The sequence below is a fragment of the Schistocerca serialis genome, chromosome 5 (genome assembly GCF_023864345.2).
Source record: "Schistocerca serialis cubense isolate TAMUIC-IGC-003099 chromosome 5, iqSchSeri2.2, whole genome shotgun sequence".
In the NCBI taxonomy this organism is placed as follows: Eukaryota; Metazoa; Arthropoda; class Insecta; order Orthoptera; family Acrididae; genus Schistocerca; species Schistocerca serialis.
The window spans coordinates 27,052,252-27,065,190 of NC_064642.1; the positions used below are offsets into that span (position 1 = coordinate 27,052,252).

Genomic DNA, 12,939 nt, shown 5'->3' on the forward strand with positions numbered 1-12,939 from the left:
CATGCTTTTGCAGATATTCTCCCCTATCTGTCTCCTTAGTTAATATATTGCAAGCCAGAGCTTACGACATTGGCTAGTGAGTAATAAAAATTAATGAATTTGGAAATATGTTGAAAACCAAATGTGACAGATTTGAAATGATACAGGAAACAAACATCCATGGATGACATACTGATGAACCATTAACTAAATATCCTAGGAGTAATACTTTAGTTATTTGGAAGTAATCTCTGAAGAATCTACTATAAAATTTTGTACACAGTAATGTGGTGGTTACAATATAGATTTAGTAACTTCAACTCTTCTTTTTGGAACATTTAAATGCATATAATTTTGTTCAACATTAACCATACTGAACTTGAATTACAGTCACTAAAAGATAATAGTTCTTTTCCCCTTTTTACTCCACAGCCAGTGGTGGCATATATTTCCGCATAAATCCATCAGAAAAGTGTTTGTGATATTTTGAAATTTTTTATCAAATGGATTCCAGACTGCATACTGTGAAATTTTAAAACTATTTTACATTATTTTGACTATTTCTGCATCTGACAGAAGTTTTTCAGCCATAAAAAGACCCTTGTAATTTTCTGTCTGGTCAAAAGGAGGCACCGATTCAAAAAGTTTGCTGCGACACCAGTAATGTCTCAGGCAAGATTGGAGGAATCTTCACTTTATAACACTGTCAGAATAAATGAAATTTGCAAATGTCACAATTTCAAATACTACTAACATAAGCAGCCACCAGCAACGTTTATGAGTGATTAGATTTACATTACTGCTTCTTGTTACATTTATAATTGTTTGCACTAATGAGGAGAAATGACTTTATGTATTAGATATATATATCGTGAGGCCAACATTTGCAGAGGAGTAAACATATGTTATTCTGTAAACCCTCATTTTATTTTGCCACATATGCATACTTGTAGCTCATATATATGTGAGAAACACTTCTGCTTCCACATGTAAGTACTGATGACATATTCTTGAAAAGGAGAAGTAATATTTGAAAGACCAAGTAGTATATGTGTACATGAAGAGGGATGAATGAGACGAGACCACAGGAAAGTGTTAACGTATTTACAACAGCTTCTTTCAGTATAATTTAAGATAAGGAGGTATCAGATGAAGATTTATCCCACATGATTTCATCAGATTATTATGATAGATTTTGGTTTAGAAACATGAGTAGTCATTAAGAATTGAAAGGAACATGTTTAAATCCTTGGGATATAAGTAAGAAGGTATAAGATGTAAAGTTACTGGAAAACCAATGGTACCAATATGGAAATGGAAAGTTGGGTGGAAGGCATATGCAGGGATTTATGCATAGAGTGACACACGCACAAATGATGAACAAATGAATCTGGAAGTAATTACAAAGTTATCTACCAGACTGCTGTTGTGCCTTCTGACGAGCTATCAAAGACTATCAGCTTCGAAAGGAGTCATCTTTCATTGTCACATGGGTATAGAAAGGAAACAAATTTCGTCAGAAGTGAGGCACACCTGGTTTTAAAAATTGAATGTCAAAATTGCAATCATTGTGATCATATTTGTCTTTGTTGTTGGGGTACAGTACCAGTACAATTACTACTACTACTACTACTACTACTAGTACTGCAGTTCAGTTAGAATGTTTTGATCAAAAACTTTTATTACTCAAATACTTATTGCCCTACATATCCAGAATTTAAAAAACTAAATGAATAAATACACAATACAAAAAGAGAGCAAGTCAAACTTTAGCTGGTAAAAAGTTCTTTGAACAACATATGTAAGAGTCTGGTGATTATTTCAGGAACTTACACAGTAACACAGCCAAACCCCAGACTTCTTGTTTGTATATGTACAATGTAACCTTAGACGTGCAGGAAGCTAAAAGAATAAATTTAATTTTCAGACAAGCCGCACAGCCTGTGGTTATTTGGGTTGGTTTCCCATGGGCATTAGGCAAAGGACAGATTGTGCAGGCTAAATTTCATGACAACTGAGATTTTTGTCATTTATAAATATATAGTAATCAATTACTTCAAGGTATTCTTGCTTATTGCGATTATCTGCATTACACTCATAGTTGTCACTTGCACCTTTTCCAGTAGGATACTCTTGCCCTTGGTTTGGCTTTTCACTACATGTGCTACATTAAAAAATGAAGAAATGTTACAAACATATTTTCACATAGCAATAATTGACAAATGGGATAAATGTGGAATAAGGAAATAGTTTTTGGTTTCAGTTCATACTGGGAAGAAAACAAAGAAAAAATGCACTTCACTTCTATATTTCAGTAATTTTTTTCAGGCTTCAAGTTTTAAAGCTCCAATATCATGCATAGCATGATCTTACAGTTCTATATCTCGAAGTTCTTATAAATATTTGCAGTGAATGAACACATCTCTTATTGCATTTCAAGCATTTCATTCTCAGAAAGTCTTTATCATAGAGTTATAAAATGTTCATCTATATAGTCAAGCATTCGGCATATATCCAAAAATGGACACATAAATACAAGATCATGGCAGTTTTAAAAAATTACAGAATCTTAGTCACTTATAATTCAAAAGTTAACCTATTGGTGTTTTCAGCTCTTCCGTCGACAAATAAGATGTAGGCAGTGGAGAGAGCTACAACACAGCACCTTTTTTTTTATAAGACTTGTCAGTTTCAAAACTGACAGCATATGTCCATGACTGAAGTGTAACATATCACTAATCAATGTGGCAAATTTGAACTGTGAAAAATGCAAATTAAACTTTTATCATGGAAGCACCATTGTATAGCACAAATTATCTGCTTCTGTTTCACATTACTATGTTCAAAGTCAGCTATTTGAAGGAAAAAAAAACAAAATACTTCAACATGTCACAGAGCCAAATGTAGCAATTTTAAGTACACATTGCACGATTAAATGCTGTCTTAAATAGTTACAGATGGCCGTTACTAAGCAAAACTGCTAGACTGAAAATAAATTACTTCTAATAGTTCTAGTTTCATTAAATACTGTTCAAAAATGATCCTACAATACCTCATGGCAGTATATGTATACATTCAGAATTGTTCATGAACACATTACTATCATTAGCAAAATTACTTTTCAAACAAAATTTGGATACCATTTATTGGTGACGTCACAACAAAAAACATTCAATTTTTAGTTTCACTATTTCACAATACGAGACAGTCAACTACAGCCAATAGCGGATGACTTTTTCTTCAAAACTATGTCCTTTATATTTAGATGGACTTTCTCCTTACGCTTTGGTGGAACAGAATTGAAACAGAACCGTTTGAAAGCTTCCAGTTCTCTCTCATCGTCATCAATGTCACCATTTTCAAGGTCAATATCCTTCGGTGCAAAAACACTCTCTGAAACAAATCACAAATTGTCAAATAGGACTTGATTTAGTGTCTTAGATCAGGTCATAAGTTTCACCTAACTGCACTGTTTTTGGTTCTAAATACAAGAATAGGGGCCCAATTAGTAAATACCAATTACACAAATCACTTGCAAGTCATGCTCCACATGAACAACTATAATTGCAATAAAATTTAATTTCACTACATATTTCATTTAGATTACATGACTCACCTGTTTATTTTCAGTATACCTTTACTAGTAATATTCTGAAGATTAGCACGCATTTACCCATAGTTTATTTCAAACATCAACAGTAAGAAATAGACTTAATGACATCATGATATGTGGTAGCAAAACAAACATATAATTTCCGTAGTATCTCCATCAAAATATACATTATTTATGACAGTATTATGAGGACAGATTGCTACCACCATACAGAGGAGACATTCACTCCCAGACAGCCAAAATTAAAAAGACTGCTACACATTTGGGCTTACGGCCAGAAGTCCTCCTCCTAAAGTAGAAAAACACACACACACACACACACACACACACACACACACACACACACACACAAACAGTGGTAATGTCTCCAATATATAACAGTTTCTGTTGCCTGTCTGTGACTCAACGTCTCCTCTATATGACGAGTAGTGATCTATCCTTTTCATAGGGTTTAGGAGGAGGTCATTATTTCAGCCTGGGTTTTTCACTGTTATATATTATGTCTGTCATACACTTGACCATCCTACTGTTTACATTCAACTAATGTGGCAGACCAAAGTACACTTATACACTCAATTTCACAATGAGTTACAGTAGCCAAGAGGTGAGTAGTGGGAGGAGAACATAAATACCATATTATTGAATTGTCTGAAAAGCAATTCAGCAACACAAATTTGTTGAGAATTTTTCTTCTCTTGGCCAGTACAATTCTTTACTTGATTAGAGCGAGACATGGATTACAGAATTTGTACTACATTTAAATAGCTATATAACAATGAATAAAGGTGTTTCTACTTGAAGCTATACCACTGCCACGTAAGATAATGTGAAATTATATTTCAGATTTAAATCCAACCATTTCAGGGCAGCAACCAAAATGGACATGGACTGGTCAGAAATAACACTACATTGTGGGGATTTTAACAACAAAAACAACAACAACAACAACAACAACAACAGTAAGAACTGGAAAGGAAAATGGGTGATCATTCAAAGTCACAGCAGTTTCCCAGGTCATAAATATCATTGCACTAAATTACTGGGAACCAGATGTACTAAATCTAGCAACCCTTTCTCAGTAATGTGGAGGAGTGGAAACAGGACTGTCATAGAGATATGGAGGGAGAAGTGATAAAATAGAGTGTGGGAGGGGGAGGAGAGAAAATTCGAGGGGGTCTGAGAAGAGAGGTAGGTACAGGAGGAAGTGGGGGCCAAATAAAGGAACAGATATTGAGGTAAATGGGATGAGCAGAAAGGATACTCAGATGGAGGGAGAGAAGTGGAGAAGGGAAAGGTAGATCAGGTGCATGTGTGACAGACATAAATTGAGGGATATTGTATATCGACAGGTAAGATACATCAAGGGGATCAAAGGGCAAGTTACTTGCGTCAAGGGGATTGAAGGCAAGTTACTTCAAGATGGTACTTTCATTGAGGGTATTCGTAGAAGACCTCAGGGGCAGGAGTCGACCTTGGGGGTAGAGGGGGGAGGATAGACATTGGGTGTAGCGTAGCCCGAGGGGGGGCAGAGTAGACTGAATGGAGATGATAGCCTGAATGGGATAGGGTAAAATGGGGGGGGGAGGGGGGGGAGGGGGGGGGGGGAATGATCAGATCAAGGGTGTGGAGGGAGGGGTGACAAGTAGACTGCAGGGGGTAGGGTTGATTGAGGGGGCAGGGGAGACTGAAGTCATTGTGGCAATGACGGTTAAGTTAAAAAATCCCTCAAGAAAGCTAAGCGAGTATTTATGATGATAAGCAGTTGTTACCATCCTACATAGAGAATGAATGGACATCAGTTTATCCCAATATAATGGATGTGGAGGAATTACAGACAAACTTTAGGTTGTAAATCACATTCTCAAGAAGCATATTCAGAGAAAGTGCATTAAGAACACTAAAGATTCACTGCAGTTTAATAATAATAATACTCAGAAAATGCTGAGGAAGCAGCAAGGAATGTTGCACTTTCAATTCAAAAAAGAATATGGAAACGTTAACAGGCAAAATTTATTAGAAATTCATGTGTCTATAAAGAGTGATCAACATGCAAAGCAAAGAACTTTTACAGTCACACTTTAGTGAAAGATCTTGCTATGAACCGAGAAGATTCTTGTCCTACATAAAATGATTAAACAAGTCAAAGAATTCACTCTAGCTGCTCCTCAACAGATCTGTCACTGAAATAGAATACAGCCTAAGGGAAGCCGAAGTTCTAAATTTTGCATTTAAGAAACTCATGCAGGAGGGTCATACAGATATGCCATCGCACAGACTCCTGTATGGAGGACATAGTTACTGGCATACCTGACAAAGAGACACAACTGAAAGAGAGTGAAAAACAGCAAGTCGCCAGATCCAGATGGAATCCCAATCTGGTTTTACAGAGCCCTTGGCCCTTTACTTAGCTTGCATTTACTGCAAATCTCTTGCATTTACTGCAAATTGGCCAGTGCAATGTCCCAAGCAACTGGAAAAAATGCGTAGGCAACTCCTGTATAATAAGAAGGATAAAAGAATGGATCCACAAAATTACAGATCAATAACCTGAACATTGGTTTTCTTGAGCATATTCTCAGTTTGAATATACTACACTTCCTTTCACAATCATGCAAAACTCAGCTTGACATTTACACTCATGATATACTGCAAACCATTGATGAAGGGTAACAGGTAGACTCCACATTCCTACATTTCTAGAAAGAGTTTGACATGGTGCTCCACTGTAAACTTAACAAAGGTACGAGCATGCAGAATAAGTTTCTCAATCTGTGGGTGGACTGAAGACATTTTAAGTAATACTATCCAGTACATTGGTCACGATGGCAAGTGGTCGTCAGACATAACGGTATTGTCAGGAGTGCCCCTATGACTTTGCAATGTACCACAAAGTATCACTGACTGACTACAGTAAAATACAGGATAACTTAGACCAAATTTCTGATTGGTGTGATGAATGGCAGCTTGCTCTCAAAGTATAAAAATGTAAGTTAACGCAAATGAGTAGAAAAAACAATCCTGTAGTGTTCACATACAGTATCTGTGGTGTGCAGCTTGATGCAGTCAAATCTATTATGTATCTCCAAGGCGGAATGCCTTGATATGCCCCAAAGTGATACGAAATGTAATGAGCACATAAAAATTGTGGTAGGGAAGGTGAATGGTCAACTTTGGTTTACTGGAAGAATTTTAGGAAACTGTAGCTCATCTGTAAAGGAGACCATATAGAGAACACAAGTGCTACCAATCCTTGAGTATTACTTGAATGTTTGGAATTCCCATCAGGTCAGATTAAAAGAAGGCATTGAAGCAATTCACAGGTGTGCCACTAGATTTGTTAGATAAGTACAATAAGTACAAGGAGTATTATGGAGATACTTCATGAATGCAAAGTAGCATTCCTGGAGGAAAGACGACTGAGCCGTAGCGGCTAGGCTACTTGCATCACTGATATCGATATTCGGCTGTCTCGCTATCTTTTGACTGCTCCCCTCCAGCGGTTTTCCGGGTGAACGTGTGACGGGAGAGTCTCCGGTTGGCATTCAACGAGCCAACTTGTGTTGAAAAAAAAAGGCTGCGTCCCTAACCGTGGTGCACGGGCCTCGTCATGCTCACTGCCCGAGTCTTTTGTCGCGCCAGATGTACGGCGCCGATCATTGGGCGCCTTGACGTGCAAAATTGTGGTGGGTTCGTCACCTCACGCTGAACAGCTTCCCAGCTCGTAATTTGCAAGCTCCAAGTTATTATGTGTTTAACTAAGAAGATTGTTGAAGCTTATTGTGGCAGGGGTAGCTGCTGGAGATGGTTCTGAATTTGGTTCGACAGTGGCTGATGTTCCTCATTTCGTTTCTCATCATTTGTGGAGTGTGTGTTTTTAGTGGTTGTCATGCTAGTTTTAACTTGTTTTAGGACATATTGACTGCTTGGGGACTGGTTGAAGTTGTGTACATGCCCGGCAGCCGTAGAGTTACTGGTTTAATCATTTGTCACGGCAGGATTTGGTATGTTTATTTAATGCTGAAAGTGCCTTAAGGCAACTGCAAGTTTCCTGCTAATTTACTGGGAGACGGGTACTGTTAGAGTATTGTTCCATAAGAATTTGGGGGCATGCTTATTATATATTCCAGTGTGGCTGCGATTTGACCTTGTTTTCATTGCAATCTATTTGTGCTGCAGGCCATTTGTTAAGTCTGCTCGTTTCCTGGCGTCGGTGCGATTATGGATTCTAGTCAGGACTGCGCATTGTGAGGCCAGTCGAACTACATATAAATACACACCGCCTGCTTGTCAGCCTGTGCCCAAGCCGGGGGGAGTGAACGCTCGTATTGCCTGCCGGCCGTAGCATTATTGCTTCCAAATACTGCTGTGGGAATTTGTTAATATTAGCGTTTCTGTAAGTTATTTTACTGGTTATCACTAGCCATTCTTATTCAACACTTATGTTAATCATTTGTGTATCTTTAATGAATGTGCAACTTGTTATTTTTCCCGTGTGTCAGTTTTGCGACCTTGGTTGGCCCACTTTGCAGTTTTAGTATAAGCATGTTTCACTGTGGACCTTAATGTGGGCAGTTCAGTTTTATTGCGTTTCAAGATCTTGTTTTTTTTAATGAAGTTGTGGTATTATGTGGCTGTGTAACTTTGGGTTCGAAGTGTATAGTGTTAGTAGCCTTTTGAGATATGGTTAAACAAGAACAATTGTTTATGTTTGATTATTCACGATGCCTACTGTCTGTTTTTGGTTGCGGATGCAAAATGTGATTCTTATTTGTGTTTTTGTAATTCAATTAAAGTGAAAATTTGTATGTTGCATCAGTAAGAGGGCAAATGTCCGAACTGAAGTTTATAATAAAGTCTGTTTTGAGTCAAATTAAAATTGTAAAACAATCACAAGCTTGTCCAAGACCAGTGATCCCAGATTTCCTATTTTCTTTAAATAACTGTGGTGAGATTCTAATTTTGATTTTCTAAAGAATTGAGAAGTACCGCGGTTCAACGACATTCTTTCCACAAACACTATAGAGAAAAATTTAGAGAACCAACATTTGCAGGTAGCTGCAGAACCATTCTACAGCCACAAACGTACATGTCAGGTAAGAGAAATTAGAACTGATATGGAGGCATATTGAAAGTCATTTTTCCCTCACTCTATTTGTGAGTAGAACAGTGGTACAGCGTAGCTCCACCATGTACCATGTGGTTTTCCAGATATGTATGTAAACGTTATCTGTAAAGAAAGGTATAACGAGAGGAGAGGGAGAGGAGTTACGAGTTACATTGAGGGGAAGGAGGAATGGTAGGCTGGCAGGAAGGAGGGAAAGCTAGACTGACTGCAAACCATTTCCAGGGGTAAATGTGGATGCTGATCATAATTTATTGTTTATGGTCTGCGGATTAAAACTGAAGATACTGTGGGGAGGTGCAAAGATAAGAAAGAACAAGAGGATGTTGCAAGTTTCAAAGTGATCGTTAGATGCTTATTGAATAAAAAACGGGAAAGAAGTGCAAAATGGCTATAAGAGAAACTGTCAAAGTAGTAGATTAGTTTTGATATTTTTGCAACAGAAAACTCATGATGGCAGGAGAACAGAGGATAAATAAATTAAGACTGCTAATAGCAGGAAAAGTATTTGTGAAAAAGAGAAATATTTCAACATATAACAAATTTTTAATGTTAAGTCTTTTCTATAAGTATTTGTCTGGAATGCAGCCTTGTACAAAAGTAATATATTGACAATAAACAGTACAGAAAAGAAGAGAATAAAAGCTTTAGAAACACAGTGCTACAAAAGAAACTAAAGATTAGATGGGTAGATCTGGTAATTAATGAAGACATGAGAGAGAAATGGGGAGAAAAGAAATTTACAGCTATGTTTATACAAATAAATAAAATGAAGTAAAAAAGACTGATTGATACAATGCAATGGGAGGCATCAACGAACAACCCACTAGATAATGGAGAAAAGTGTGAATGGTACAGAAGCTATAGAAGGAGACCAAGGTTCAACTACATTAAAAGTGCATGTAAGTTGCAGTAGTTACGCAGAGATGAAGAGTTTTAATACAGCAGACTAGCATGGTAAAGCTGCACCAAACCTGTCTTCATACTAAAGAATACAACACCACATGCTTCCCAATGTTGAAGAGCAATTTGGGGATGGCGATTGCATCTTTCACCAGGATCGAGCACCTGTTCTTAATGCACTGTCTGTGGCGGAGTGGTTACACAACAATAACATCCCTGTAATGGACTGACCTGCACGGAGTCCTGACTTGAATCCTATAGAACACCTTTGGGATGTTATAGAATGCCCAGTTCGTGCCAGACCTCACAGACCGACATCGATACCTCTCCTCAGTGCAGCACTCCGTGAAGACTGGGCTGCCATTCCCCAAGAAACCTTCCAGCACCTGATCGAACATATGCCTGTGATAGTGGAAACTGCCATCAGGGCTAAGGGTGGGCCAACACCATATTGAATTCAGAATTACCAATGGAGGGCACCATGAATTTGTAGGTCATTTTCAGCCAGGTATCCAGAAACCTTCGATCACATAGTGTATCTACTGCGCATTTTAAGAGCTAACAAGTCCAGTGGAGTGCTATGTGTGTTAATATGCCAATTTTCACATGTTGCTTTTTATCTGTACTTGGTTTCTTTCAGGATATCCAATTCCTGCCATAAATGAATGTCAGTTACCAAAATATGGTGAAGAAAAATGGAACCACTAAATGAGAAGAACATCTACAAATCTATCTTTAATTTATCATGTTGCTGAAAATATGCAACTATTAATATGCATTTTCAAATACTCTTTCTTATATTAATATTTCATGGAATAAACTCCCACACAAAACACACTTTTATCCATTCTAGTAACAACAATGTTCCACATCTGAAAAAACTGTGATCAATAAGCTAAGTGGTAAATGATACTTCTATTTGATGATCAATTAAGTACACAAATTTGTTAACATAAACTGTCCTAAGCTCTGAAAGAATATTACAGAGCTCCTTTTGTAAAAGACATTTTGTATAATTTTTGACAGGGTCCTGGGGTAATTTGACGATATCATTTACAAAAAGTTAGAGCACGGTCCTAGTTTTTATTAAAGATTACAGCAACATATCTTTTAACAAATAATTACAAGCTCCGGAGCACCTAGCATAAAAGACACTTTATAAAAGATTTGTCAAAGGTGTTTGAGGTGTAATATGGGCCTTACAGCCACACATTTTACCTTTATATTTTAATCTCATTTGTATAATTCACTGTTCCAATTCTTGTGTTTCCAATAACAGACTGCTCTCTCATATTCACAAAGGATTCCACACAAACATCCCTGCCACTGATCTGCTCAATTATAGACTGCAAATTTTGTTAATGTTTTAGATACAGAAGGGCACACAACAACAACAACGACAAAAACAACAAAAGAAACTCAAATTTATATGCAGCTCATTATCATATGATGCTTAGGACCCAATCCCTCTATGACACATTATAATCTTTCTGCACCTACATACATACTTCGCAAAACATCACGCAAGCCCAAGTTGACACTCGGTACAGTGGCACGCGAACAACCATAAAGGCATTTCCGTTTTACAGTCACTCCCATCAGCCACTGCACCGTTAACTTTATTTGTGCAAACACAACCACTACTGTCATTGCTTTTCCTGGGTGGGTGGTTGGTTGACTGATTGACTAGTTTGGGGGAGGGGACCAAACAGCGAGATCATCAGTCCCATTGGGTTCAGGAAGTACGGGGAAGTAAGTCGGTCATGCACTTTCATCCTGGTATTTGCCTGAAGAGATTCAGGGAAATCATGGAAAACCTAAATCACAATGGCCAGATGCAGGTCTGAACCGTTGCCGTCTTGAATGCGAGTCCAGTGTGCTAACCACTGTGCCACCCTGCTCGGAGCTTTTCCTGTTCCACTTGAAAATGGAGCAGCAAACGTATGTTGGGATACTGGTTCCTTTTCGATTTTGAGTTAGGCAACACCTAACGAGAGTCTTTTACCAGCAATGTATTGGTTGGATAGGGCCATTTTCAACTTCGGGTGAGGCAATGACTAACATGAATCTTTCAAGAGCAAAGTATTGCTTAGTGATGTACTGGTTGGTTAGGGCCATTTTCAATTTCACCTGAGGCAACACCTAACATGAGTCTTTCAAGAGCAACATATAGGTTGAAGAAGGCCAATACCTTGACCTACCCATTTCTCCTAATCTTAACTCTGTGCATTTTTTGCTCTGGTGACACATAAGAATTATAGGGTATGTGGTCTCCATAAATACTGTGGATACGCAACACATGTTCCATGACTGTGGCGCAATCCAGCAACAACCAGAGGTGTCAGAAAGAGTGTGATTCCACGAGACGTAGGGTAGAAGGCTGCATTGCAATGGATGGCAGTCACATTAAGCACATGTTGTGAAGAGTAATGCAAAGACATGGTGATCATCACAGTAGTTTTAGCTGACTGTAACTCTGAAGGTATGGGGTTCACAAGAAATGTTATTTTCTTCCTTTTTGCCTACTACATTCTCTGTAAATAATGGAACCTTTTTTCCAAACAACCTGTAAGAGTATGGTGCATGCTATCCATGAATGTCCATTTTTCTGCCAGAGGAGGAATCTTTGCATCAATGGAGTGTGGCAACGATAGCACTTCAGGTAAATTTGGCTTTTTTAAACTCCACCTTACGCAAAAGTCAGTGTTTTTCTTTTTTATTTACCCAGTCACGTTTAGACACATTGTGGAATCTTCTGTGAGTCATGATTTATTTCCATAAAATATCACACAAAGTTCATAATATTATTTCTGTTTAAAGCCTAAAAACTGTAGCATGCACATTTAGTTTAATTTGTTCCAACTGATCACCTGGAATTACAATGCTTGAGGAAACTGATTTATACTGGTCACCTTTTTTTTGTGACTTTTATGATTTTGACAGCATGCCATCGACAATTTAGTCATGAAGAAAATTGCTTATTTTTTAATACTTGTTCGCAAGCAGGTATTGTGTATGTCAATGTACTTTCATTTTCTGTCCAGATGTGCATCTCTAGTGGGTTTCTCTTTCTATTACATCTGTGTACACTGTACCCCACATCTTTTATTATATCTTACTCTTACCCTTTTTTCTTCACACATATTTTTCACAAAGGAGTATTTGCTCAAACACATACATCTCCGTATTTATAGTCAGGCACTGTGTTATTGTTGCTGCCAACTTGTTCACTGTTGATCTTCTGTTCAGTGTGGTGCTAATTTTGACTATTTTAGTGAGAATTGTTGTGGTGTATGGTGTATCTGCTGGGGGAGGACTTATG

The 12,939-nt window shown here is 37.8% G+C and overlaps 1 protein-coding gene across 3 annotated transcripts in view; it reads right to left on the minus strand.

The window, feature by feature from the left end:
- Positions 1-2,276: 2,276 nt before the first annotated feature.
- Positions 2,277-12,939, minus strand: part of LOC126480694 (protein FAM193A-like) — a 227,483-nt gene continuing 216,820 nt past the window's right edge. For 2 of the 3 annotated variants that reach the window (XM_050103933.1, XM_050103932.1), the window contains exon 19: positions 2,277-3,372. In XM_050103933.1, the coding sequence (XP_049959890.1) occupies positions 3,188-3,372 (185 nt within the window). In that variant the 3' untranslated portion in view covers positions 2,277-3,187. The remainder of the gene's footprint in view (positions 3,373-12,939) is intronic. The other variant, XM_050103934.1, reaches the window with a different exon arrangement.